Source organism: Aaosphaeria arxii (assembly GCF_010015735.1).
Source record: "Aaosphaeria arxii CBS 175.79 unplaced genomic scaffold BU24scaffold_11, whole genome shotgun sequence".
Taxonomy (NCBI): Eukaryota; Fungi; Ascomycota; class Dothideomycetes; order Pleosporales; genus Aaosphaeria; species Aaosphaeria arxii.
In genome coordinates, this window is record NW_022983484.1 from 439971 (window position 1) to 467926 (window position 27956).

General features: G+C 50.6%; 5 protein-coding genes across 5 annotated transcripts; 3 read left to right on the plus strand and 2 right to left on the minus strand.

Annotated features, from left to right (window-relative positions):
- Nucleotides 1-1637: 1637 nt before the first annotated feature.
- BU24DRAFT_57964 (uncharacterized protein) lies at nucleotides 1638-2280 on the plus strand. Its single transcript, XM_033534421.1, has one exon. It carries the CDS (start codon nucleotides 1871-1873, stop codon nucleotides 2246-2248), a length of 378 nt encoding a protein of 125 aa, XP_033378751.1. The 5' UTR covers nucleotides 1638-1870; the 3' UTR covers nucleotides 2249-2280.
- A 4867-nt stretch (nucleotides 2281-7147) lies between these two features.
- On the minus strand, nucleotides 7148-10120 carry BU24DRAFT_427541 (uncharacterized protein). Its single transcript, XM_033529251.1, has 2 exons — nucleotides 9641-10120; nucleotides 7148-9263 (listed from the first exon to the last, which is right to left on the minus strand). The coding sequence occupies exons 1-2, from the start codon at nucleotides 9765-9767 to the stop codon at nucleotides 7438-7440; spliced, it is 1953 nt and encodes a 650-aa protein (XP_033378752.1). The 5' UTR covers nucleotides 9768-10120; the 3' UTR covers nucleotides 7148-7437.
- Nucleotides 10121-11690: 1570 nt separating this feature from the next.
- On the minus strand, nucleotides 11691-14487 carry BU24DRAFT_58003 (DUF300-domain-containing protein). Its single transcript, XM_033534422.1, has 7 exons — nucleotides 14133-14487; nucleotides 14064-14081; nucleotides 13954-14007; nucleotides 13811-13898; nucleotides 12732-13760; nucleotides 12285-12682; nucleotides 11691-12228 (listed from the first exon to the last, which is right to left on the minus strand). The coding sequence occupies exons 1-7, from the start codon at nucleotides 14252-14254 to the stop codon at nucleotides 11949-11951; spliced, it is 1989 nt and encodes a 662-aa protein (XP_033378753.1). The 5' UTR covers nucleotides 14255-14487; the 3' UTR covers nucleotides 11691-11948.
- A 118-nt stretch (nucleotides 14488-14605) lies between these two features.
- On the plus strand, nucleotides 14606-24928 carry BU24DRAFT_496424 (uncharacterized protein). Its single transcript, XM_033534194.1, has 3 exons — nucleotides 14606-14867; nucleotides 14922-14957; nucleotides 15014-24928. Exons 1-3 carry the CDS (start codon nucleotides 14815-14817, stop codon nucleotides 24714-24716), a joined length of 9792 nt encoding a protein of 3263 aa, XP_033378754.1. The 5' UTR covers nucleotides 14606-14814; the 3' UTR covers nucleotides 24717-24928.
- Nucleotides 24929-26347: 1419 nt separating this feature from the next.
- On the plus strand, nucleotides 26348-27889 carry BU24DRAFT_58046 (uncharacterized protein). Its single transcript, XM_033534423.1, has 2 exons — nucleotides 26348-26888; nucleotides 26939-27889. The coding sequence occupies exons 1-2, from the start codon at nucleotides 26718-26720 to the stop codon at nucleotides 27722-27724; spliced, it is 957 nt and encodes a 318-aa protein (XP_033378755.1). The 5' UTR covers nucleotides 26348-26717; the 3' UTR covers nucleotides 27725-27889.
- Nucleotides 27890-27956: the final 67 nt, after the last annotated feature.

Sequence of the window (27956 nt, forward strand, 5' to 3'; positions counted from 1 at the left end):
TCCGGTTCACATCAACTCGACTGGAGAGCTCCGAATCGGCCATTCACGCACCAAACAAGGCCCCTTCCATCTTGAAACCATGAATCAATCTACTCCGATTGCTCCCAATCCCACTCCTCTTCCTCGATCCCTTGGCCCCATCAGAATCCCACTCAAAGGTTGACTAGAACAAACGCCTGATCCCTCCCTAAGCGCCCACAGATTGATTACTGCGACTCCTTCTGCCGACCCTGCCGTCCCTCCGATATAACATCAGACGAAAGGCCAACGCATAAAAGTTTCCCAACCCAACGGCGTTGTTCACAGCAACCCCCGTCACACCCACCCTATTGACCCGATCCATCCCTCATCCCTCCATTCAGCAAGCGGGAACGGCACAACATCGCCCTGCTGCACTCCACCTGCCGGGCATAACAGCGAGCGCGTCGTCGCAAAACAGGTAATTTGTGAATTTTGGATGAAAAAAGGCGCAAGCACGTTGGACGGTCAACAAGCCAGCCGTCCCATGACAAATTAACCCACAATAGCCCCCAGGCGGCGAAGGCGAACGCCGCGAGGATACATACGGCTGGCTATGTGTGTAGGTAGCTATTCCAGCTGGGCTAACTAGTTAGCTCTGCCAGGTGTACGGCGTAGGCGACCGTTGGGCTGTCGCTTGTGTGGATTCTTATGCGCCTGCCCAAAGAGAGACAGAATGAGAGACGGGAGGATAATTAACTGCATTTGCCATATGCCTTGCTTTGCCTTAGTGGTCATTGGTATGCTTTGGTTGCGATCTAGTTGGACTGGCCGGCTGGCTCCCTTGCGCGGCTAATGCGTGAGCTTACTATCTTGTGATGACGAGGACGCGATGATGCCGACGGGACGCCCGGCCGACTTTGATGATGGCATCCGAAAAGATTTGGATGTATTCTTAGAAAAAGCTGATGCTATGCCGCGCTGTGCTGTGCTGCGCTCTATCTCGCGGAATAGGTGGTTGCCGATTTCCCTGATTGGAGTTGGCGGCGGCTTGTTTGCGGCTGTGTAGAGCTGTGGAGAGCAACTAAAGTGTTGGAGCTGTCGAGTAGTGGAGGTGAATGTGGATGTGGATGTTATAGAGATGAATAGTATTACGAGTAGTCGGATATCCAACTTGTGGAGAGAGTGCATGTCTATGTCCATGTGTGAGTTGTTAATTACTGTATGATACGTTCCAATCAGGAAGAATTAACACCCTCCCAATTCACTCCCTCGAATCGGCCTTTTGCTTCTTCCGGTCTTTTTTCCTTTTCTTCCTCATCCCCATCCTCATCCACTTCCTACATCTCCTAACACCTATTACACTATTCTCTTCATCCTCACTACGAAAACTAATTTCATATCTCTTCCAATTGTTCTTCGCCATTCATTGCCTTGCTTACTCTCTTACGCTCCCTCCCATTCTTTGTCCCCACCACCACCATTACCCTCCCTCTGCTTACCCTCTCCTCTTCCCATCCTATCGCTTCCGCCTGTTCCCTTTGTACCTAATCGGGCCCGATACGCCCATAATTCATCCATCCCTGGCAATTAGCAACACCACAGCCACACTCCTCCATTGCCTTTTTCTGTCCCGCTGTTCTTCCTCTTCCATTCTGCCTCGTCCCATGTATCTACAAACGATAATAGCATCATTACCGTTCTGTCCGAACCTTCCTATTCCATCCTTCCATTCATGCTACTCAACCCACTCCCCAGCAATTCCCGCTACCTCTGAGCTGTCTACATTTTCCCGCTCCCATAGAGCATTGGTTTCACAAGGTGCGATCCACGATCTTACTTACCAACAGCAGGCAGAACTGGACTAGAACCAACAGCAGGCACACCCGGCTGGCGTCCACTTGTATCGGCTATGTATGCAAATGCAGGCTTATGCAGGACCATCTACTGTACGTGCTGGGTATACGAGTACCATACGAGTACCATCCATACACATGCAATACCAAAAACTCAATCGTCGTCATGCCCGACCATATCGCCTGCAGCACACTTCAAACAGCCATCAGCCATAAGCCATCAGCCATCAGCATCCTTCTCCCTCACCCCCCATCCTCGGCCCTTTTGTCATTCGCCATTTGCTGCTCGTGCCGTCTGCGTCCCCGTTTCCGCCCCGACAGATCGGACAGATGAACTGCGTTGCGTTGCGTCGCGTTTCGTTTCGTTTCGTCGCTTTGCGTTGCCGGTGCCGTTGTATACCCTGTCTACGCTTGTGGCTCTCTACTCACCCTAGTCTTCGCCAATCTTCCTACAATGCTTCCACGGATGCTCCTTGACAATGGCTCCTCCATTGTCAATCATCTCAAGCCAGCAATCCTTCCAACGTTCTCCGGCGGCTCGTGCCCTTTCAATCGCACCAGCAGGATTCCTGAACGTTGCGGAAACATAACATCAATGATCAATCTATCGTAATCCTTCACGTTTCGCTTTTCTTTTGGCTGTGTGTTCGCGGCCCAATCATCAATCGGCCTACTCGTAGCTGAGCTAGGATAGTCCCATCATCGTGAACGCTCGGCTGGGTTCGCACTCCTGATACGTTGTTTTGCGCATGGCACCAAAGGTCGCTGACCATCGCAAACATGAATTGATAGGCTACCATCCGGACTGCAGCTCGCAAACGCATTCTCGGTCATCGTTCTCGCTGAACTTCTCGGTGCGCTGCCCGCTTGGATACCGGGCAGACGCCCGTTCAACGCAAACTAACAGCTGTCGTGATTTCCACTTTGGGATAATTGTGCTCTACATCGAAAAGACTTGCAATCCACACCCCTTGACCTCAACCTCGACTTTTACTGAACATGGCCCATCGCTCTCAGCTGCGGCTTCATATGTCGAAAGTGCTTCCAATGTCGCGCATGACTAGCCCTGGCGATGTTATCGCTAGGAGGAGATAGCCGCTCGTAGACTCAAGGCTCCAATGTTGGTGTACACACTGTATTGCTTTGCCAGGATATCTCCATTTCCACGCGGTTTGCACGCCATGGCCCCGGGTAACAGCTGAAACGTGCATGCGATGGATGTCAATCGCACAGAAAATTTGAACATCTGCAGCAACCCGTTCCAACAGGCGGCACACCTACCATGCCGTCGCCCTTTGGGCCGGGTGTCATATCAAGACTATGTTAACGACACGTCGACCCTAGAATGCAGAAGCGTGCTGCAATGCCGGGCAAGTGCTTCTCTCGCGGTCTGCACCTCGAGAGCAGATAGCTTCGTGCAACCTCCACCAGCAAAGGCGTCACTATGTCCTGAGCGAGCCCAACCCAATGCCCCTCCTTTGCGGTTACACATAACGAACTACCGTCTCCTTCAATCGTTACATATGCTACTCCCAAATAGAGAAAACCCACCTGCTCATCCTCCCTTCAGCTGCCGTAGTACCGAACCCTTTCTCCTTCGTACATACTCTTCAAGCCCAGCCAGCGCATCTAGTCGTGCATCTCACAGATCTGGTGCCGAAACTCTATCGCAGTCGCTTGCAAATCAGTCAAAACTTCCTTCCGCTAGCTTAGATGCGACTGCATTCCATCCAGTCCGGAAGAGAGCAGCCGCGGTTCTCGTCTACATTCTTGTCTCGGTTTCAACCGAGCGATTGCTTCCACAGGGTCTTCGGCTGGTAACTTAGCAGCTCGACCAGGTTCCTGGATTCTGCTCCATTGCGTGGTACAATGCCCTCAAGCTAGCCTCGAGCAAAGTAAGGGTGACGACCCGGCTACCAGGTCGACCTCAAGCCGCATCGGAATCTCCGCTGTGGGGCAAATCGAATTGGAGATCGTTCTACGACGAGACACACGTACACCATGGGCAGTCTGCATGCGCTTATCGCGACCTTTGGGCGGTAAGGCTTCACTGCTGCCATTTGGATCGTCCGCCTCGAAAACCCAGGAAACCCAGGGCCCACCGACGACGACGACGACCATCACTACCACCACCACATGACCAATGGCAACACCTGTGCATCGAACTATGGCCTAGTCAAGCCCATCGCCACCTACAACGTCGGCATCAGCGCGCGCGAGCAAGCTATACCAGCTTCGAGGCTGTTAATCACCGGCGTGCGACACTTTCGCCGTTCGTTGTCGTATCACCGTTCGAAGCAGCCCTCCGCACTGGTAGATTATCCCTCGAGCGAGTAACCGGCGTCAAGTTTCATGTTCCCCTTACATTCCCGGATTTGCTTTCTTTTGCAGCATCGCCGTGCGACGTCTTCCCAGTAGACTTGTGTCTCCTGTTCAACTACCCAGGAACGCCTCCCACGTGACGGCAATATCCCTGGTATGCCATGGGACGACGTATGGTTGGACGGATGAACTTACTTGGTGTTCCTGGTAGGGCATTCCTAAGTACGCCATCGACTGAGTTCCAATATAAAACCTTCAAACCTTGATTAGGACAGCACATTACTGACGTGTTTCGGAGAAAAAGCAAAGAAGCACAGAAAAAGAAAGGGAAAGAGCAGCGACGAGGTATGCAGATGTGGTGCAATTGACTGCTCTTTCTTCATTCTCACAGGCAAGGAAGATCCGGACTGAAATGACTGAATGGCATATTATGTCTGTATCAAGCAATTCTCGGCAAGACTTCACTCTCACGAAGAATAATGCATTTGTAACGTTCGCCTCGTTACATTCAATCGCTCACTCGGCCGTCCGTACCGCACCGAAACACACACACATACTCCCATTGTTTATGTCTCATCCTCCCCATCCCATTTCCCCCTTTCCCTTAGCAATAACGGCCCAACGTACTCCACTCCACTCTACTCCGTACCTGCATCCTCCATCCCACAAACCCCAAGAAAACCAGTTTTTGCGCCCGTCAATGTCTCTCTCTTACGGCGCAATCTCGACGCGACGCAGACTCTGTGCCATCCATCCCCTTCCTCTCGCCCGCCTCCCTACCCCATGGGTGTGTGTGTCGCGGACGCCATTTCACGGGAGAGGGATGGGAGCACAGAGATTACGCAGGTGTCCGGTTTGCCCCTGGTCGTATCCCTGGGGTTGGGCGGTGGTTGCGTTTAGCCTTATGACGGGGGAGGGAGGTTGGGACGTGAGTGAGTGGGTAAGGTGGTGGTTCTTGACGGGTGTCTGCATTTCCTGCTTCTCTCTCTTGCGTTCAGGTACGCCGCCTGGATTCGCGATTTCTTCTTTACCCCCATCATCATTGAAGAAGGTGTTCGATGGCTCGCGCAAGGCTAAGTTCAAATCTCCAACCTCTGCTATTTTTCTTTCCATCCTTCCATCACACATCTCAGACTAACGTTAACTACCTAGGTAGGTAAACAGTATCATTCCAAATTCTCAAGCAAGAACCCCCTCGACTTCTATACATCCTTTTGTTCCCACTCACCCACCACCCCACGCACTGCAGTAACTTACATACATCCATCGTCCTCCAAACCCCTCCAGACCCCAATTCTCAACATGAGAAATCAGGTGTAATAATTGCAATATTGCAAAGTAGACGCATTCAGTCATTACACACAGCCTTACCCATTGTAGGAACCCACCAACTTATAGAGAGACAAAGAAGGCACAGACTCAGCGTGAATATCACGCAACCCCAACCTACCATCCTCATCTTATTTCCCTAGTAGAGATTGAGATAAAAAAGGGCGCTCGAAGTTGAGACACGACCGTTCTCGCAGTTAAGACGTAACATCAAAGATAAATTCCTAGTCCATCGCTAGATCCAAACTTCTATATCTCATGGTACTCCACACGAGTGTAAAAACAGATAGGAGCACCGGGAAATTAGATAAGGCCTTTGTTGTTCATATACCGTACATGCTATTTATGATTTATCTCACAAAAGAAACACTTCGTTGCTACTTTTGCTACTTCCCCTCTCCTCTTTGCACTCATCTCATGCCCTCCAGCGCAGACCTGCTCCTACTCACCGCAAATAACCCCCAAAACCCCAGCCACCATTCAAGCTCCCGTCGCAGCCAAACAAGCACTTCCACAACCTACATCATCCTCGTCCTCAGTCCATCCGCCTACTCCCACACAAACGACAGCATCCACACATGTATGTAGCCCTCTCACCCCGAAGTATCTATACCTTAAGGAACACGAGTAAGATGACAGTACATTAGATGGAATGAAACGTTCTGACATCGAATAGTTCGTGTGCTTTCTTACGTTCAATTCGTACATCAAGATGTATGATAGTTTAGGCGGAGGTCGTACTAATCTCATTTTAAGAATGGGAGGGTGGAGGAGGGAGGGTGGAGGAGGGAGGGGGAGAAGGTTGTGGACGCGTCTTGTACAGAACGTTGAGTAGGGAAGTTCAGATACGTCACGTTGTGAACTTCCGATGAGTGACAACCAAGAGGAGTTTGTTAGGATGGTCTCAGAGAAAGAGTGCTTATATGAAGTTGTGAGAGCCTAGAAATCGTACGAGTGATGCTGGCATTTGATGTTGTGAAACTTCTCATCTTCGCATTCGAGCAAATTCATCTTGCGATATGATCGAAGATTCACCATCCACCCTTTCTCCGCCAGCAATACTATAAAGCATAGCTTTTGTCATTCGAGTCAAATTTCCCCCGGTTCTACACATCAGGAGTCGTGTTGACACATGACAACGAGATGGCACACCACAGTTCCTAAACTTCATGATTTCGAGTCTTCTACGTAGGGGTCTGAACTTTTTATGTCTGCTCGTTCAGACGGGTGTATTTCGTTAGGAATTAGTAGGAACTGATACAGCGTGTGTACATGTACCTACCTACCTATCACCGTCGAAATGACGGGGGTTGCAAAAAACGGAATTCGAATTGAAAGCATAAGTTTATTGAAGAGGAAAGCATCGTGGAACAGGAGAAGTAAAGAAAGTGACATCTTCTCTTTGAACATTCAATGGAGCGGTGTTTGATGCTTGAGAACTTCATTCCTCCCCTATATCACCATCATAATTATCAACGTGAGAAAAACGGAAAAACGAATTGCACCAAAGAACTCACACCACACGACAAAGCAACAAACACCTCGATATTAAAAGGTATATATTCATTCAAAACCCCGCCGTCCTACACCCTCCCTCCCCCATACCCCGCCCCATAATAGGATGTCCAAGGGGGGGGTGGGTGGTAGTAAGTGCAGTACGACAGGGCACCCTATATAAGAATGGTATAAAGTAACTATATCAATGAATCCAGCTAGCCACACGCACACATTGTGGATGGGTGAAGGCCCCGCAAGGTCGTGGCGCCATGCCTGGTCCATCATAAAAGAGCCGAAAGGAAAAAAAAGGGGGTATAACGAAAAGAATAAAACATCCCGCCACCGGTTCGAAGGGGAGGAAGGAGCCCCTCCGAACGTCGATTTTTCGTCGGTCGTGTCGTCTAGCCAGCGCTGGACTGAGAAAGGTGTTGGAAGGATAGGAGGAGGGGGTAGTAGGGGAGAAGGAAAGTGAGGACTAGAAAGCGACGCCAACTTCGCCGCTAACGCCGCGACCCGTCCGCTCCATCCCGCGAAGGACGTCGTAGTTGGGGCTCATGGGCGGTCTGAGGCCGAGCGTGACGAGCTCCGGCTCACCAGTGATCTGGTTGATGCTTCTGATGCTGTGGATGCTGCGGGAGGAAGGGAGTGCGGGCTCGATGTGGGCGGATGACTTGTCGAGGGTGAGGGGTGCAGGGATGCGGCGGGCTTTTCCTGGGCCGGCGAGGGCTTGGAGGGAGGCGGTGTGTCGTTGGAAGGACTGGGGCGCGTCTTTGGAGAGGTCGGGAGAGGTGTCGGGGGAGGGGGTTGGTCCGCGGGATAGGGCTGGGGTTGTTGGGCGTGTGGTGGAGGTCGAGAAGAGGGTTACCGTTGCGGTTTCGGTCGAGTCTTGTCGGGCATGAGTGAGGGTCTTCTCAGAGGCGGAGGTGGATGGACGGGTGGTTGGTGGGAGGGAGGGTCCGGTCGTGGAGGCTGGGGCGAGTTTGTAGAAGGGGGTGGAGAAGGTCGAGCGGGTTGATTTGGTGGACTTTGTGGATTTGGGTCGAGAGGCTGGGAGTGCGGATGGCCCGGCGAACGAGTGGATCTCAGTGGGAGAAGAGGTGAAGACGGATGTGGGCGTCGTGGGAATAGAGCGCTTGAGCCAGGTTGTAAATCGCTGAATTGGTGTAGATGGCGTGCCGCTCGGGGGAGTCACGGGGTTCGACGTCAGTGGGCCTCCTGAAGTGTTTGATGGAGGGACGAGACGAAGCTCCGTCTGGGGCCTTTCAGGGAGCGTCGGTAGGGGTTTGCTCGCGAATGGAGCAGAGAATGCGGAACCGATATCTGAAAGGGTCTCGCTGCGAACGTGCATAACGCGGGATGGGGCGAGTGCAGGTACGTGGGTTGACAGAGTGTGTCTCGTTGGGGGAGTAGGGAAAGTCGTGGACTGGACTTGCGATCGGTAGGCCGAGGCACGACGTTCCTCGACGATGGTGTTGAGTTCGCGAATAGCTTCGTCGATGTTGTCGGTCTTCACTCGTCGGAGAGAGCCTGGACGGGTAGCCACCGTGGAAGAAGTATTCGAACGAGAGCGTGCTGGGGAGGGGAATCGAGAGAGAAGGCGAGATGTGGAGGATTGTGAATGTGAGGTGTTTGAACGGCGGACGTTTCCGACACTGCCAATTGATTCCGGACGGCTGATTGCTGCTGGCTCCTCGGTCATGTATGGCAAGGTAGACAGCGCAACAGATACCGGTCGAGATGGGAATTGACTGTTCACGCTGGAGCGGCGGGAGCTAACTCCTGAGCCCACAGGTTTGCGTTGGATCGCCTGGTTCGACATCGATAGCTCTGAGGAGAAGGTATTGACACGAGAATCGCGTGGACGGACAAGAGCCTGAGCCGGCATCTCTGGAAGCGTATTCCATTCCTCCTCTGCGAAATCCGGCAACGGAGAGAGTCGACCATCAGGAAGATAGATGGATAGTTCAATGGGTCGGAAAGATCGTCGTCGGCGAACAGGCATGGGAGCATCATCAATCATGCTCTGGATATTCTCGAGACCCTCAACACCACCATAATGTCGGAAGTCCATTGGTCGTCCGATACTGGGCCTACTCTTCGAGTGCGACGCCCTCGGCCTGCTGAGCGTATGGACGCTCGCTCGGGACGACGCCCGCGTAGCAAAATCCCGACTGTTCGCGACCCATTGCGAGACATGGCGGCTCATAGATTGACTGGTAGAAGGTCGCGCAACTGTTGGCTCTGCTCGAGGTTGTGCCACTGTCTCTGGTTGGTCATAGCATATCCGCATCTCAGACTCTCCTGTTATCGCACTAATTAGCATGGATTCCGGAATTGGAATCGATAGTGGGGGTAATGTAGGAAATATTGGAAAGGAGGACGTCATGCAAGTGAGATGAGTCGGGTTGATTTAACCGTATTGAACAAGACAATAACCGAGATGGACTGCATCTCAACCGATAGGAACAGGAAAGGTATGGAGATCATCATCGACGACGACAAAAGAGAAGAAAGGAGGGATTGTTGAAGAGGAAAGATAGAGTAGAACAAAGGGAGATCGAATAAAAGAAAGGAAACTTGTAAAGAAAATGGACAGGACAGTGCAGTGATGACTGAGGGTGCATATCGTCTGGAGTAAGACAGGTCGCAAGACGACCAAAAGAATAGCAAATACGTACCATTTGCCCTCAAGGCAGCCCTACCCTCATCATTACTCTCCAGACTATCGCGACTGGATGCACAGCATCCAAAGTTTAGGACCAGCCATGACTTTGAGTTGGAGTTCGAGGTTGATCGAAAGGCCATAGTGACTTGCTTACCAGGCAAGCATCTCTTCCCTTTCCGTAAAAACCACGAACAGTTGAAGAACGCACAAGAGGACGAAAAAGAAGGAAGATGTCGAGATGACGACGGAGGAGAGAAGGAGAGAAGGGCGAAAGCGAAGAGGAAAAGAGAGGAAAGGCTGAAAGGAGCTAAGCCAAAGGTAATAAAAGAATGCCAGTCAGAAGAAAGGAACGAGGGGAGAAAAGATAGATAGACAGCAGGTCAAGAAAAGAATGAATAGAAGAGGCTACAGATGCGGGAACCTGCAGTAGCTAGGATGCAGGCCTATGAGAAGGTTGCAGGAAAATGGGAGCCAACCATTGGGAAGAATGGGAGGAAGGGCAAAGCAGCCAGACTGCTCAAACGGGCCTCGAATTCATGATATAAGATTGACGAACTGTGCTAGGGCAGAGGGTAAGCGCCCAATGGTAGGGTTCCGTGGCCATATCGAGGGTCTTGGGGAGTGAAAAGAGGCGTTTTGGGTGGGCGGAGACAAGGCGTGGACAGTGGATGGATATGGACAAGTTGTGGGGAGCATGGACCCACCGGCGCGAGGTTGTCAAGGCCCATGTAGTATGTACTGTGTAGAGGAGGAGTAAAAAGGAATGAGATTGGGGTTGAATGTCAAATGTCAGAATTAGATGTTGTTGCAATCTGTGCATTGATTGGCATCTGGTGGTCGTGGGAGTGTTGGCCCTTGGGGGTTGGTTGTATGGAAGAATGAGAGTAAGACGCCTCTGATTGGCCGTTCCATTGCTTGTCTACTCGGCTAGTGGACAAGACGCAGAACCGTAGGCGCCCGCTGTCATCCACTCAATCCATTCAACACCATTCAATACATCTCGAAGCGCTTCCTCCACCAAACAGTCGAAACCAATAATGCCTGCAATACTTTTCATGCCGTCTTCCAATAATCTCTCAAATGCTTCACTTCTCTTCCCGGGCTTGTGGCTGGCTTGTCGAGATAGGCCAGGCCTATTCATCCCACTTCCCCTCAGATGCCCTGTCAATCATTCATCCATCGATCGACCACGGCGCGAGGCCAAACCGCTTCAATCTTAGACGGGCTCAGCCCTTGAAAATCCGCACTGCACTGTAATCCGATTCCTTCGCCGCGAGCAAATGTTTTGCAGCTTGCTGAAACGGCCGCACGTTGTCTCTAACCTCAGCACTCTATCCCTGCCCCGTCCAATCGCATTGCGACTGCGCCTGTTTCTGCCTCTGACCCACGGCACGGTTGCCGTACCGCATTGCGTGTGCATTGCTTAACTTGGACGGGCAGATTGTTGACAGATGAGCTGGCACCAACCGGCCGGTCGCAGCAGCAGCTTTGCCAGATCGTTGAAGAACACGTCGGTCGCAGGCATGTTCTGATCTGTTCTTGCGGAGAGATTGGCAGGGACCTTGCGACGGCCTTGATTCGTAACGCAGCAGCGCAACGCAAAACAGCGCAACGGAGAGCCAGCGTTTTTCATGCAAATTATGCAAGACGCATGCATTGGCATAACGTTGCGGATTCGTGAATTGCACGGTTTCCGATTCTCGAATATCTCCATTTTCGTTTTTTGATCCTCACGCGAGCAAGAAGGTTTGGTGGCGTTCGTTGCTCTGTGAATTATGCTTATGTGATGGTACGGAGTAACTTGTTGCTTTGCGGGAGACATGTGAGCACTAGAACGTCGGCGAGTACATCGAAGTCATAGGCCGCCCGCAGTGTTCTCGTCAGCTCACGTAGGTACTTTTCTTTTGGAAGGTACCTAGCCTCCATGTCACGACGCCTTGGTGGCTAGCTGAGGCCGAAAAACATCAGTCTTGCGGAAATTGGAGGGAGGTAAGGTGTCGAATACGAATACGTTGACCACGTCAAGGTCGTAAAAAGATAAATGGTGACATAATCAGAGGAACAGAACAGAATGAGCAAAACAGTCGAATCATTGTATGTATGCACGTGTCCAGAAAAAGGGTATAGAACATGGTCGATCACCTCCCCCAATGATGCTGATCTGGAGTTTCGCGGCCGAAACAAAACCAAAATGAAAATGTCCAAACGAGTTCCTCCATCGTGGACTCCGCCTTGATGCTGACCCCCAAGCCCCCTTCGCCGCATCCATCGTTAGGCGTACTGCTGTTCAGTCGATGATTAATCTCCGGCGATGTCTTTCCTCACTCATCGCCCCACACGTTCCGTTCTTCTCTGAAGCTACCGTACTGTGGACCACTCTTTCGATTGCCTTCGGGTGAGAAATCTCGCCTTTCCCATTGCTGTGCTTCTTCTGAAACGTGGGGTTTGCGATCTTCTGGATTCTTATCTATATCCTCGTTGCCGCCAACCGCGAACGGCGCATCTAGATTATGCTCGCTTTCAGGGTTGTGAGCTTGGGGGGCATCGGGATCAAAACCCTCGCGGACCTCCTCATCCTGGCCCTCTTGGGGGTATGTGTGGCTATGATATGATGAGGAAAGAGAACAGGATCGACACTGAAAGGGCTGCAAACTTACACAAAATGTTTGGGTTGGACTTCGTTCCATCCAGGTCCGCCTTCTTTGCGCGCCCGGACTCGTTCCACCTCCTCCGCCTCACGATCTTCAACAACCAGATCGACTAGTTGGCTCTTGTCCGACTTGGCAGAGTTTGTCGATGACGAAGATTGCTGCCTTAACAGTTTGTTTGCAAGACCGCTACGCGATTTGGAGCTCGATGGTTCGCCGCTCTCGGAATCGCTCCTTTGCTTCCCTTTGTCGACATTCTCCTTGAGGTGCTGGATTTGACTCTTGCGCCGTCGCTTATTCTCCTTGGTAGGTTGCAACAGGTTGCGATTAGTTGACGCGGTGATTATGTTGGGATTTCTATACAATCGGTCCTCGAGTGATGCTCTGTGTGCTTCTATGACCGGATACTACTCTGGGGTTAGGACGCGAATATGCTCAAGATAAGTGTCGACTTACATTCCAATCTCCAAACTCTAGGGCGCGTGCACTATCAAACAGCCTTTCGTCGTCTGGATTGAGCTGTGGTTCGTCCTCCTCGTCAATCGCCCCGTACTTGGACGTATCGAGCGCCCGATGTGCTCCGGGACTCATTGTCCTGGCCCGACCGGAGCTCACTTTAGATAAAAGCGGCTCCTGCTCATGTTGGCCGGGTTTGGGAATCCAGTATTTCCCCTTTCCTCCTCTTTCATATCTCATTCCTTCCCTCATTCTGGCCGCGCGGGATGACGACTCTTCGTGTGCCAATACATTGTCATGCGCATCAAAGTAGCGGTACTCATAGTGCTTGCCTCCAAACGTATCCTTCGTGTCTTGGATGAGATCCTGGGGTCCAAAGGCATCGCGTAGAGCATATTTCACAGGCATGCGAGCTGCAGAAATTGTTTGATCGGCGTAATCGTGCCATGAGAAGGCATACCAATGCGCAAGCGAGAAAATAGGCATCTCAAAACAAATCAGTGCATCCTGGATGGCGGCAGCCAGATTGTCGGGTGTGTAACCAGGAACATCACCAGGAATGGCGCGCAGGAAGACAAGAATAGAAAGGAAGAATCCTTGCCAATACGAGGCAAAGATGATGCCCTTGATGCACAAGAATTTAGGCATAGGTCGGAAGGGCTTCAAGTCGTGCGACATGCACACCCAGAACATAGCGAGGGCGTACAGGCTAACGGTAATGCTCACATTATAGATGAGACCGCTCCAGAAGTATCCAGATGTGACGCCGATATAGCCCTCCTGATATGTACCCGTTGCCTTCATTATAATCGCGGCGACTGCGAGTATCGGTTTCATCCATGTATATTGCAAAATGCCGCGCTTGATCGCCAGGAACGTGTGTGGATCGGAGATGTCAACCTTTGGAAGGATGAGGTTCAGAGGCCAGAGATGCGAGACAGGAGCACGGCCCGTCATGAGGATAATCAGCGCGCGTTCGCCGCCAATGAAGTTGATCAACAGCTGGAAGAAGGTATAGATGGTAAAAGCCTATTTCAATGTTAGAGCCTGTGCTATCTTCGAATTAAAGACTTCCCCACCTCATAGACATCTCGAAAGGGGCCTATCCAGAAGGAAGCCTTCAGCGAAACAAGACTCGCCCATGAAGAAGCGGAGTAAATTGGGACCCTAATAGGCATTAACTTTAAGCCAGCACGCATATCCACAAAGCTCTACCACGTACATGAGCAATATGCGCACCACATATCTCTGCAGAAGGGGTTTCCTGTAGTTTTTGCTGCCGATGGGTAAGTACGTCGCGATGTCGGCGATATATAGCTTGGGGTTGCTCACGCTTGTAACCATACTGATCTAGTACCCAAGTCAGTACTATACACTTTCAACAGCGACGAGATAACGTACAGGATAGTGATCAAACTGGCAACAAGGGCAGCTACGCCAGCTAGGACGATTACTGCATGTGCAAATCGGTCTCCCGTGCCGCCAGGGGACGTTTGGGTGGAATGGAGGCTGCCTGTTGACATGATGGGCGGAGACGGAGTATGAAGAGGTAACAACAAATGACGGGCAGCTGGCCCCAGGAGAGAGTCCGAAAGAGAAGCTCGGTGGAAGAGCGGGGTTTCAACGAGCAACAGAGCCCATATCTCGAATATGTAGGACACAAAGACTCTGTAATCCTTTCAAAGAACGAAGCGTGGTGATTGTTGTTGAATCTAGGCAATGTAGGTACATTACATGACATGCACGTAACTGGTGGTCGTGAGCTGCGGAGACGAAAGCTCCGACCTCCGCGATTTGACCAGACGTCGTCCCAGACCTGATCCCTGTCACGCCTGTTTAGCCCTTGTGACGCTCGACATCCCGTGAACGCGCGCCTCATACAACAATTACAACGGTCCATTCAGTGTACACGCACATCACACATCAGACCCCCTACAACAATCTCGAGGAGGGAATCGACATAATAATACTACATACGTCCAACCTCGCGCCGCTGCCACTTTGGAATCCAGCATGCGCTCCTTCCGCTTTGGACCACCATGAACCGTAGCTGTATAGCTACCCTTCATTCTCCGCAGACATCATGGCGAATTCAATCGTTTCCGAGCCATTGAACCCACATACCGGCTTCAACTGGTTAGACACACAGATACACTCAATCGTCTACTACATGTACTGATATTGGATTAGGGTATTCCTGGTTGAAATGCTGATTTGTGGGATCCTGTAAGTACTGTCACCATTCTACTTGCGCATTCGCATTTGGCTCATGAGTTACTCAGTACAATCTTCTTTCTCTTCTACTTCAATCGGCTCTTTGCGACCTTTGTTTCCTACGGCATTCGAGCGTATACGTGGCACACATTCCATGCCTATATCGACATCCAAGCGTTACAATTCTCTTTATTGGGAGGTCGGTTGTTTTTCAAAGATATAAGATACCATGGTCACAACGAAACGATTTTAATCCATGGGGGATACATAACTTGGCAATATTGGACTCGAAGGGTGCGCGACGCCGAGATCTTCAATGAAGAATCACCTCCTGCATCCGAGGCTGGCGATGCCGCCTCTAGTACCAACAGAAGCCGATCAGACAGTAGACCCGGAAGTCGAGGCAGGACCGTAGACAGTGCCGAGGCGGGCGGAAAGCAGGCGCGGAAGAGGCTGCCATGTCGGATATCAATCAAAGTTTCTGGACTGGAGGCCTTCATGTACAACCGCACCCCAGCATACGATGGCATCATCGATGCTATGCAACGCAAAGCCAAAGCCGACAAACAGGACAAAGGCCATGACGACCTAGGGCCCGCCAATACCAAAGAGGGATCGTACGCAAGCTCTATCAAACCACACGAGGATCATCATAATAAGCTACGGAAATCCCAGCCTCCTGATCCTGGCGACATCCCAAGACCAGAGACCGATACCTCGGCGACTCCCAAAACCAAAAAGGATGATATCCCTGCTTTTCTGAAGATATTACCCATATACTTTGATTGCACCAAAGGTGCAGTCGTAATTGGAAACGAGCATACCAAGTCCGTCATCACCGCGCAGTTTGAAAAGGCAAGTGGCGAGTTCGATGCTGCCAGGAGTGGCCCCTTGGACGTGTATCAGCAAGTTTTCAATCTTCAGGTCACGAATACAGTTGTGCATATGAAGCCTAATCCCGATTTCAAAGCATCTCAATTGGAGACAGCCGAGCGGTTGAAGAAGGAACTTGATCCCGATTTCACGGACGATGAGATAGATGAAAAGCAGCAGACGGTGTCGAGAAAAGAACGTTGGCATTGGTCTGATCATTTCCCTCGAATACCGAAGCTGTCTGGGTTGTTTTCAAGTTCGAGTGACTCCATTCACACCCATACAAAGTCGAGGAAAAAGAGCATTGCCCCTCCGCAGTACGTTCAAGGGCAACGCCAATGGAAGGGTCTCTCTCGCTACCTTGATGAGAGCCTCAACGATGGGTACGGAGAATGGGATGGTGTGGAATATGGCTTGTCCTCCATGATCGCGGACTGTCCTTGTATAAATGTCAGCTTCTATTGGGATGTAGTTGGCCCTGTGCCCTCTGAGCTCGAGAACAGCTTGCACACGAGTCCGGAATTTGCAAAGGACATCAATGGGAGCATACCACCTGAATATGGTGTTGATGTCCAAGTGTATGGGGGGACCATCAACTACGGACCTTGGGCCGACCGCCATCGTGGGGTTTTTCAGAATATTTTCTTCCCGGGTGCCCACGTCGACGCCGTGCCAGCGGCTTCACTACTACCGGGCCAACTTCGTGCCCTCTCGAAATTCAAATTATATCTCTGCTTCGAGGAAGACACGGTTCTCCGCATCCCAGTCCGTGAGCCTTCTAAAGACTTGAAATGGAAAGGCAAAGCACACACGTTAGCTGGTCAGGGGAAGCAGGCCACTGAAAAGCCAAAAGCAAAGACCAAGTCTCGACGCAAATCATTTCGATTTAGGCAAGGGGAGAAGTCAACCTCAGGCGCCAATGTTCGACCCTTTGGGTGGATGGACATCAAAGTCTCACGTAACTCTTCCGTGAACTACTTCATGGACATGGTGGCATCACCAGACGGGTTTCACAATAAGCTTGCCGTTGATATCGTGAGCAGCGAAATATCTTCCAGCGTTAATCACGGGCTGTTGTGGCGCTCTGGTCCACTCGGGCTTGATTGCGACCTTTCGAATCCTCTCAGCTGGAATAGCTTACGCAAATGGATGTTCAACATTACCTGTCAAGACCTCGAGCTTTTCCTTCTCCGCGACCATCTTTTTCTCCTCACTGATCTTGTCGCAGATTGGGGATCGGGACCCGCCTCCGACTATTTCAACTTTGTACCGTTTCAGTACTTTTTGAATATCGACTTCAATCATTTCAAAATATACTTGAATACCAACGACTCAAACATCGTTAACAACCCGTCTGATCTTGACGACAACAATTTCGTCATGCTTCATGGGGAACGACTGCATGGAGATGTACTCATACCTCTTGACCGGTACAAGCCTTTACAGAACGAGATCCGATTCGACGTAAAAGGGAGGCATCTCGGATTAGAATTGTGTATGCCATCCAAAAACACACTCAAGACATTTGTTCCGTCCAAAAAAGTGGCCAGCCTTGGTGGATTAACTTTGAAAGGATCCCACACAATAATGACAGAGACTTCACCCATGAACACGGATAGACTCTTCATGGACATTCGTGGCGACCGTCTCACGTTGGAGCTATACGGCTGGCTTGTTAATCAATTCATGAAGATCAAAGACAATTACTTTGGCGACGACATGCACTTCAAAACCCTCGAAGAATTCCAAGGCCTTCCTAGTACAAATCTTGCGAATGATACTAGTACGCCCAATAGTCAGCCGAGCAAATTGTCGAATGACCTCGATGTCATTCTTTCTGTTTCTGCGGATAACAGCGCCGTCCTTCTACCTGCAAACCTTTACTCGTCAGAATGCAGTCTTCGTGCCGAACTACCCTTCGTGACCGCGGATCTTCGATTCACCAACTATTACATGGACCTTGCGGTAAATTTTAGCCCTATCAGCGTTTCACTGGGCACTTCCATTATCAGCGCGGGCATACCGAATGATACCAGTGGACGCACAGAAATCTATATTGACTCAATCGGAATTTTCGGACATCGCCTTTTCGGTCTTCCACCCACTGAGCCGACGTACGTTTGTAATTGGGACTTTGATGTTGGCAAGATATCGGGTGAATGTACCCCTGAATTCATACAGAAGGCTGCCGGGGTGGCCAGATCCTTTGCCTTCTCGTTCGACGACGACGAGAATTCACTCCATGTTGCTGATCCTCTGGTGATCCATGACGCTACTTTCCTGCGCTTGAAAACTCAAGATATCCATGTTTGGCTTCATATCGAATCGGAAGCTGTACTTGTCAGTACTGGGCACATAACCCTCGACTTCAACGATCTTGCAGGAAGCACGTTTTCTCAACGCCTAAGTGCCCTTGTCCCCAATCTCACTATTAGCTCTGTCGATGCACGGTCCGCTTCAAGACACAGGACGCCCAGTGGAGAGAAAAACATAGTCAAGACGCATGCATTCATGCAGACAACTCTGTCTCTAAACATGTTGAATCGGAAGATTGGCTTCACAGAGGAACGAAATAAGCAACAAGCTCATCTACAAGAACATGATCGACGAACGAACAGGGCACAGTTCATGTTTCACGAAAGCCCATCGTCACTCTACCCTCATGGCGACCGGCAACAAAATATTCGCCCTCCTGCAATGCCATATCCAGAGATACCTCATCCCGTCTTCCTGTTCCAGCCTGGACAAGTCGAAAATGGCTCTGTATCCTCTGGTAACTACTCTGAGACAATCTCTACACGAGGGCGACAAGGTCGTTCTGGTTCTGTAGGCGCAGCGTCCAAGGGTTCGTTCGCTGCGAGCATCAGATCGACTCGTCGGCGAAAACATGTAAGCCCTGCCGTTGTTTCAAGCGGAAGCGAGACACTGCTTGGCCGTTCCCCATCTCGTACAGCGAGAGTCAGACGCCCACAGGGCCTGCTATCCGATGAAGAGATTATCAGGCGGAATCTACCTCCCTCATCCGTGGCGTTGTCAAGTTCTCTTGCGGCCCCATACTTTCCTCTCGATCAAATCGATCCAGATTTGTCCGAGGTGCCATCTTTCCCTTCGGTCAAATCCCAAGTTGACAAAACGGACGCCGATGCTGTAGTGTTCAACGACGTCTCTTCCAGAAATTTAGACGAAAGTTTCAAACATACCAGTTTTCTTGTAAGTGCGGAGCCTGGCATTCGGATCCATTGCACCCCGGCAGCTGTCCGCTGCGTTTCGAACTTGATCGATATTGTCCAGCCCAGTCGCCCCGAGGATCTCCTAGATGACTTCCAGGTTACTGTTATGACCAAAATTCTTGATCACCAAAAGCGCCGCGAGGGCCATGGCAAATCTATCGAACTCAACGTGCGGATACCATTCGTCCATACTCGCTTTCAGAATGACTTCAGAGCTACATCAGAGACCACAGGGGGGACAGATCAATACGATCTCATCCTTAATCAGCTCAACCTTTCAGCCCGTATCAAGAGCTTGCAAGGAGAGCGGGCAGGAGAGAATACCACTTCCCTCCATACAACACTAGGCTCATTGGGACTTTCCATCACCGAACGAACTCCAAGTGGGCCAAAAGACGACGTGGCTGTGCAAGCTGAGATACGTGATGTTCTCGTTTGGATGCTAAGAGGCCGGGAAACGGCGGTTAACCTGACTTTCAGAGCGTTTGAAGTTGCGACAGCTAGCAGAAAGATCGAGTACCTGGCTTCGCTTATCCACCGCACCACAATACTTGGTGAAGAGCTTGCGGCCGATTTTGTCCACGTTAGCGAGCAACCCAAAGCTAGGCTTCAATACCTTGCGTGGTACCTAACACGTACACAAGAGCAGACAGAAGACGAGTATCCTGATGCTCCGTTCTTGACGAAGGCGTCGTACGCACTGCGCGCCGCCAGAGACCATCTACGTAGTCATGATTCATGGAAGATTATATCACGCTTCCGCTATATCTATCAATGTCTGCCAGTAAACGAAAAGGCACTCCTTCTACAGCGCTGTTCACAGCAGTCCGTCAGTTGCCCAGCCGGCTCCGAAGAGAAGGTCATTTCGTTATGGGACCAGTGGCGAACATGGGATCTAGCGCACGTCAAGAACAGTCTCGCTATGATTAAACTGTTTGGATCTGGCAACATGGACGGCCCTCCTTCTTCAACCATCCCAGTGTCCTTGGATATCAAGTCGCAAGATATCAAGTTCATCCTCGATCCCGGTCCAAAGCAGACGGAGGCTTCTCTGCATGTTTTGAGTGTCAACGTCGCTTTTATACCCCCACCAGCACCAACAGGCCTTATGCTCATGGGCACGGAGTCGCCAGTGACGTCCACTGTAGTCCAGGTCAACACCCGAGAGACCGCGATCCAGATCAGTTGGGAGATATGCGAGCTCCTGGAAATTTTGATCAAGATGTTTCAAAAGGAAAGTGTCACCTTCAAGAAGGGGGATATGGCCTGCGATCTTACAGGGGAACCACCACCGCCCAAGCCCCCCAAGATCACTGATTTCCATTTCGTGTACGTTTCCGATGTGACTAAAATCAGCCTGGACACAATCAATCTCCGTGGACTATCTACCGGGCGGCGTTTCCGACTCTCTGTAGCTGGGTCACAAAGTAGTCGCAAGGAAGACCCCGCCACGATCACAGTGATAACTAATCTCGAGAATGCTGTTCTCGAGCTCTTCTCCCGGTCGAAGGTGCTTCTGAAGTCGCAATTCGAATTCCCAAGTATCTACTTCGCTCATTGCGATCATGGAACTGGCAGCAGCATTCCCGACGAGATCAAGCTTCTCGCAGCCAGTCGAACAATCAAAGTTGCGGTTGAAGAAAATATCTTGGGCTTCCTCGAAGTCGCAGACAATGTTATGCGTGAAGAGGTGGCCTACGTTCATCGTCAAATCAAGGCGCTAGAGCATTCCTTCAAGAAGACAGATGACATGGTTCTATCAAACGCTCGAGTTGGACCGGCTCAACTTCCGAACATTACCCTCGCACTGTTCATGGACTTCTATACGGTGGACCTAGCCTTGTTACAATCCCTCACTTGGTCGATTCAGGGTGGGTCTGGTCGCATTTCCGTTGTGCCAAAGTTGAGCAGGAACGTAACTTTACGCGTTGATTATGATCTCGCGGCGCACACGCACCGAATGCTTAGTACCTCTCTCCAGAGTTCTAATGTGATCAGCTGCCTAGAACTGCCACCCTTGAATGGTCGCTTGACAGTTACGAATACCCAGACCGAAACTAGGATCGATGCGTCCGGCATCATTGAAACAGTTCGTCTGGAGGCTTCTGAAATTCAAGCAATAGTCTCAACCATCAATCAGCCAGAGATAGCTAATGTCATACACGCCATCAAGGACGACATTGCTATTCTGACAAATCATATCGAAGAGATCTTCCCGAAGACACCTCAAACTCCAATCATCAAAGAACCCAAGGCATCACAAACAATCCTCTTTGGCGTTGAAATGACTCTGTCTGGTCTCCATGTGATCGCCAATGCTCCGGGTCAACTTCCAGATTCACCGACCGCAAGTCTGAATGTTGGTTTCTCCTGCGTGCAAATCAAAGCTACAAATATCGGCTCCGACGGTACTATTTTGGTACTTCCTGAAGCTATCGCACAACTGTATAAGATTAACGTAGATCTTACTTTATCAGACTCGGAGGGTGTCCGCCGTTGTGGTAATGTCACAGTCGACGCTACACTTCAAGCAACAGCAGAAAATGAAGCGGGCTCACTTCGCAGAGCATACCGTGTCCGAAGCTCTGGCCTAGAAGTCAACATGTTTGCAGACACTGCCTCGGCCGTGGTAGACGTGCTGAATCATCTTCAGGATAAGATCAAAGATCTAGATCTATCCAAGGAAAAGAAGTACTTAAAGAGGCTACGGCATACGAAGAGTCGCGCACTACAGAAGCCGGCACCAGGTGACATGGTGCCCGAGAAAGATAATGACGTCCCTGATGCCCTATTTAATTCTTCTTACTCAGTAGAGCTTCTTGACATTCAGATCAGCTGGATTGTGGGAACATCAATACCGCCCTATGCCCGAACTGAGGCTGAAGACCTGGTTCTATCGTTTAGAAGAATTGACCTGTCCACTCGCAAGGGCGATGCCGCGCGTTTGATGATTGAGGATATGCAATTACAAATGGTCCCCATCAACAACGACAAGAAGATCCGGTCGCTAAGCTCGGCCCTCCTTCCAGAGATTGTCTTTAATGTCGCATATAGTTCTACTGTGGACACTCGCAAGATAGCTTTCCAGGCCGCTGGCAAATCTTTGGACCTTCGCTTGGATTCTCGCTTCATCTTGCCTGCCAATGTCATCGAACGTTCCATCGCACTTGCGGGCAAGAAGTTCCGCGCAGCATCTGCCAACTGGAAAATGACACCAACGACCAGCGGTGCCGAGCGCAAAAAGGTTTTCGGCAATAAAAGGCTCGCGTCACTTCTCGTCGACGCGAATTTCGCAGGTGCTGTTGTCCACATCAATGGCAGCGAGGTGCTGGCCCCTAAAGGCAGCAAAGAGAACCGCTCGCAACAGACAGGCAGGTACAGTCAGTTCGTTGGAGATGGCAGTAAAAGTAGCATGGCCCTGCGCGCTCCTGGCGTCGCACTTAAAGTTGAGTTCAAAGACGATGGCAATGATCCCTCTCTGAATGCCGAGTTGCGCGTTGATGGATCGAACAACACCCTCTACCCCACGGTCGTTCCTCTGATTATCGACATTTCGGATAGCATTAAACAAGTTGTCCGCGAAAAGGATGAAGAGACCCCGGAGGCAGAAGTCAAATCGGAGCAAGAGACGATCAAGCCGGCAGCGAAACTTCTAGAGGACGATAATATTATCACGGCCGATCCAAGTACCATTCTAGGAGGAACACGTCTTAATCTCGGTTTACGAATCTGCAAACAAGAATTCAGTCTTAGTTGCCAACCGATTGCGAGAGTTGCGGCCATAGCCAAGTTAGCCGACATTTATGTCACGATCAACAGCGTCAAATCGCAGGATCAAGGTCACTTCTTCGCGGTGTCGGCTGCATTCGAAAAGCTAGAGGCAACAGTTCAACATGTGTATTCACGAGAGTCTACGTTTGGTTTCGATGTCGAGTCGATCGTTCTCTCCCTCATGAACAGTAAGCACCTGAGTGGCACAAGCGGAATTTCTGCCATCCTCAAGATAAATCCAATGGCACTACAAGTCAACGCTCGCCAACTCCAAGACTTCCTGCTCTTCAGAGAGATTTGGTACCCACCAGAGATTCGCCAATCGTCCAAGCCGCCAACAGCTATTCCGAATCAAGAACCACAGGAGTACCTCATGCAACGTTACCAGCAAGTTACTGCTGCTACTGCCTTCCCATGGAATGCCAATATCGCCATTGCAGATGTGTCCGTCGAACTTGATCTTGGTCAGGCTATCGGCAAGACATCGCTGAACATCCACAACATGTGGGCATCGTCCAAGAAGAGCACAGATTGGGAACAAAATCTGTGCATAGGTGTTGAAAGGGTTGGGATTGAGAGTACAGGCAGAACGAGCGGGTTTGTTGAGCTCACCACAGTGAAAATACGCACATCGATCGGCTGGCCCAACCACACTCCGAATGCTAAGCAAACGCCTTTGGTTCAGGCATCACTGGGTTTTGGCCAGTTGCGCGCCAAAGCTGGCTTCGATTACCAGACCTTCATGATTGCGGATATTGCCAACTTCGACTTCCTCATGTACAACGTTCGGGAGAATACTAAAGGCGCAAGAGACCGGCTGGTGGCAATTCTTGATGGTGATCGGGTCCATGTGTTCTGTACTGCGACAAGCGCTGCGCAAGGTCTTGCTCTCTGGCAAGCCATCGAACGGCTTGTCCAGGAAAATCAGCAAGCGTACACACAGTCCCTCAAGGACGTCGAGAAATTCTTGCGCCGAAAGACCTCCACGACACCTTACAGCCGTTCACCCTCGCAGGCCATGATTGCGAGCAAGGCAAAGCAAGATGATGTCAAGACACCGATTTCATTGCACACAGACGTCGTTCTCACTCTTCGATCTATCAACATTGGCGTTTACCCGTCTACATTTGTCGACCCTCAAATATTCGTCCTGTTGGCCTCTGATGCCCAAGCACGCTTCGCTGTGGCGCTTGAATCAGGAAAGATTCACTCAGGGCTCGGCATGACCCTGGGACAACTCAGCGTTGCGCTATCGACTATCTCAGCGCCTAAGAAATCTATTTCCATCTCCGACCTTTCTGTGGATGACATCCTGGCGAATGCGCGCTCCGCGAAGGGAGGAACCATCTTGCGCGTCCCCAAACTGGTTGCTGGTATGCACACATGGCAGGTACCCCACAGTGACAAGATTGACTACATCTTCAAGAGCGCCTTGGAGGGCAAGGTGGACGTCGGGTGGAACTACAACCGAATATCCTACATCCGCAACATGTGGGCCAACCACTCTCGATCGCTCGCCTCCCGTCTCGGCAAGCCGCTCCCAGAGTCCAACATCAAGATTAGGCAGGCTAGCGCCTCACCTCAGCCAGACAAATCAGGCCCTTCTTCGTCCCCAGAGATGAACCCAGCCAAAACAGAGGGTCTAGCAACTGGACAAGAGAAAATCACGGCAGAGATCAATGTCCCGCAGAGCAGATACACGTACACGGCACTCGAGCCTCCTCTCATCGAGACACCGCAGCTTCGAGACATGGGCGAAGCGACCCCGCCGCTCGAGTGGATTGGTCTGCACAGAGATCGTTTGCCGAATGTCACCCACCAAATCGTCATCGTCACACTGCTTGAGGTGGCTAGGGAAGTCGAGGAGGCGTATGAGAGGATCTTGGGCAGTTCCTAAATCCTTCTCTCGTCCATTATTGTTCATTCGCTCTACAGAGCACAAGCTTTATTTCCTTTGCATTTCTGGGAACGGATTTTTCTATTCCAGTGTTTTATATTTGGCGCAGATGAAGAGAGAACTTGTACATACATACCCCTGACTTGACGTCACACACGATCGCATTTGCGAGGATTTGTTTATAGAAAAAGTTATATGTAATAAATAAGGACAAGATATTATTCAATTATTTCCCTGATCAATCGTGAGGCCAACTTCGGTGAGGCTGCTTCTTCCATTTGCCCCACTCGATTTCTCACGATAGACAATATTTAATATAACATCTTACGTTTGGCTAGATTTAACATTTCATGTCAGATTCCAATTAGACATGACAGCATTCTAAAGTATTCTTCAATTGATTCTACCGTGGTGTGGATTGTTGTGACTTTTTGATGTTTCTAAGTTGTGCATTTCAAAACATATAGAATGTGCACTTAGGTCTCAATCTTGGAAAAAAAAAAGTATGGAACACCACCTATTGAAGACCAACACCGTTTTACTATACAGCATCATGATCGCCTAGAGTATCTAACAACACCCTCAAGATTTCACCAATGTTGATTAAACCGTACGCAAAAATGCTCGCTCTCTGTATGTATCTGGATTCTGCATGTAGATACTTTGGTAGGAAGGGCACGCTAGTCGGGCACTAAGTATAACCAAACTCGTCTAAATTGGGTCCACTGAAGGTATCCACAACAACTTGAATCGCCCGTCTTCGTCTCTGTTGTGTATTGTTATAGACGGATTGGACGTGTTTAAAAGCTATGAGATAGGATGATGATAGGGCATGTTGTAGGAGTACTGAAATTTTTTGGATGATAAGGAGGATAATTGAGGTATGTTAATTACTTATATTAGGTACTTCGCTCGTATTTGTGTGCAGAGGTGTATTTGTCGACAAACACTCCAATATGATGAATGAATTCATGGAGATGATAGATATCCTATTGAATGGTGATTATTTGTTATGACATATTATTATTCAATTTATATGTTTGTTGGGCAGTACAAGTAATACTGCGTGACTGTGTAAGTGGGTGACGCGAGCTTGGTTTGCTCACATGACAACGTAAAGTGACCTTCGGCCCGGATTAGGCACTTGACCCAACACCGCCGTCTTCGCCCTTGGGTTCGCCTTCCACTTCCCAGCAAACGCGACGTTGGGACAAACTTTGGGACTCCTTGCGCGTTCCTTTTCTCAAACAGAACCGTCATTCAGACTCAATTGTTCTGAACGCTGTCTATTTTATATTCCTCTGATCCCAGCACATTTATCCCGTTTGTTGCCGCGCGTCCCCGTCGTCGCGCGCTGGTCCGACCCGCGTGTCGCCCCGACACGTCTTGCCTACAACTGCAATATACCTGGACCTGGACCTTGACCTACCTCGACTCGACCTCTCACCTTTTCCCATCCATCACGGTGCTAGGCAGCACAATTATTCCCACCATTCCTAGGAATCGCCCTCTCCAGGACACACGAAGCTGAGAGCTGTCTCATTCATTCAATGTTGAACGGCGGGCATGCATTGCCTGCGTCCTACCCCGCGATGAGCAGTAACGTCTCCCGCGCGTATTTCTTGATTCCCGCCACTGACCAGGCATTGCTTCACAGACAACTTCGGCATCCCCCACCCTGCTGACATTCACAATCTCTACAAGCGCGAGCTCCCAGCTTCTCAGGAATCCTATGCTTCTGGTGCCGCCTCAAGCACGTTCGCGGCACCAACACTGCTATCATCGTCGAGCAATATCTCCAATTCCACAGGCGGAGAAACCGACCTAACATCGCTCTCACCTTCTCGCATTCTCGCCCCAGCTCCATCAATACAGTCCCCTATCGCGCAGAAGGTGGTTCCGCCTTCGCCTACTCGAGCTCGCACTCAGCATGTGCAAACTACTGCACCCCGGATCGACACTGCCATCGCGCAGCAAACCGGTAACACAGCAGCAAGCCCCATGTCGCTCGAGTCCCCTGGTCTGAACCACGGGTCTAAGAGGACCGCAAGTGGAATCATCAAGACAGCAGACGCAGTGGTACACAGCCCCACCGCTACTCCATCTGCTCCATCTGCTCCATCTGCTCACAAAAGGACAAAGAGTACGGGGTCGAATACGCGGATTGGCGAGGTGAATAGACCTGACGTGTTATATCCGCCCTGTGGCTTACTTTGATGCAGCTCTCCGCGCAACTCAAGACTCGATTGTCCTATGCGATGATCAAAGTCCAGAACGGTTGGGAGAAGCAGTCGCTAGAGGAATTGGAAGACCAAACTTCTCAACGCGGGTCGCCTTCGTCAGCACCAGCTGCGACCGAAAGATTGACATTCGAATCCCCTCGCCCTACCATGCGGAGACCAAGTGGTGTATCTGACTCCGATTTTCCCATGATGTCTCCCGGCCAAGGTAGTCCCTCGTACCTGGGGCTGCCACACGTCGCCGTTACTTCTGGTAAGCGTGTCGCGTCATGCTTAGTGGCATTCGTATTCCTGTCTAACCGAATCCTTGCAGCAGCCTGGCCTGCAGGAACCTATGCGGTATCTCCACTGGGGAAAGGCAATGGTCCTGTTCTAGCACCTCCCGCAGAAATTGGTCCCCGAAGAAAGAGACGGTCAAGTGCTTCGCATGCACCTCCACCTCTGCTGGGGTCAGGTCAGCGAAAACATTACAGTGACCTTGGAAGTATGAGTGCACCACGCACGCCAACCTCGACATCAACACCCAGGGCAGGTATCCTCCGTATGCCGAGCCAACAGGCTGAGAAAGATGCAGTCGATACTCTACTTTTCATGAGCAGTCCAAATAATTCAGGCCGGATTCCACACACCAGCGCAGATGCTCAACCCAGTCCTCTACGCACAGAAGTTTCCACGAGACGCGTCATGTTCGACCATACTGCCCAAGAGAGGTACATGGCCAGTCAATCGCAGCATATGGGTCCCAATGGTCAACCTGCACCCCAATAGGCGGATACCGCGCGATTGACCCATGTACTCGGATCGGCGCGACCACTGATCGAATTCTAGAAGAACGATTTGCATGCATTGCACAGTTGGCGTTGTGGTGATACCCAGAAATTCCCTTTTTGCGACTTGCACGAAACGCAAGGTGGACTGGCAGAGGTACTTGCTATATTTGGAAAGCATGAGTGGACCAGCATCTGGAGTATTGTTCTTGATCAATGAGACAGGATATCAT

Coding starts and splice junctions, on each gene's coding strand:
- BU24DRAFT_57964 (XM_033534421.1), top strand. CDS start 1,871: ATGTATGCAAATGCAGGCTTATGCAGGACCATCTACTGTACGTGCTGG.
- BU24DRAFT_427541 (XM_033529251.1), bottom strand. CDS start 9,767: ATGGCCTTTCGATCAACCTCGAACTCCAACTCAAAGTCATGGCTGGTC. Junction 9,264..9,640: donor GGCTGCCTTGAGGGCAAATG/GTACGTATTTGC, acceptor GTGCGATAACAG/GAGAGTCTGAGATGCGGATA.
- BU24DRAFT_58003 (XM_033534422.1), bottom strand. CDS start 14,254: ATGTCAACAGGCAGCCTCCATTCCACCCAAACGTCCCCTGGCGGCACG. Junction 13,761..13,810: donor CCTTTCGAGATGTCTATGAG/GTGGGGAAGTCT, acceptor ACATTGAAATAG/GCTTTTACCATCTATACCTT. Junction 12,683..12,731: donor TAGAGTTTGGAGATTGGAAT/GTAAGTCGACAC, acceptor ACCCCAGAGTAG/TATCCGGTCATAGAAGCACA.
- BU24DRAFT_496424 (XM_033534194.1), top strand. CDS start 14,815: ATGGCGAATTCAATCGTTTCCGAGCCATTGAACCCACATACCGGCTTC. Junction 14,868..14,921: donor CCACATACCGGCTTCAACTG/GTTAGACACACA, acceptor ATATTGGATTAG/GGTATTCCTGGTTGAAATGC. Junction 14,958..15,013: donor ATGCTGATTTGTGGGATCCT/GTAAGTACTGTC, acceptor TGAGTTACTCAG/TACAATCTTCTTTCTCTTCT.
- BU24DRAFT_58046 (XM_033534423.1), top strand. CDS start 26,718: ATGTCGCTCGAGTCCCCTGGTCTGAACCACGGGTCTAAGAGGACCGCA. Junction 26,889..26,938: donor CGAATACGCGGATTGGCGAG/GTGAATAGACCT, acceptor ACTTTGATGCAG/CTCTCCGCGCAACTCAAGAC.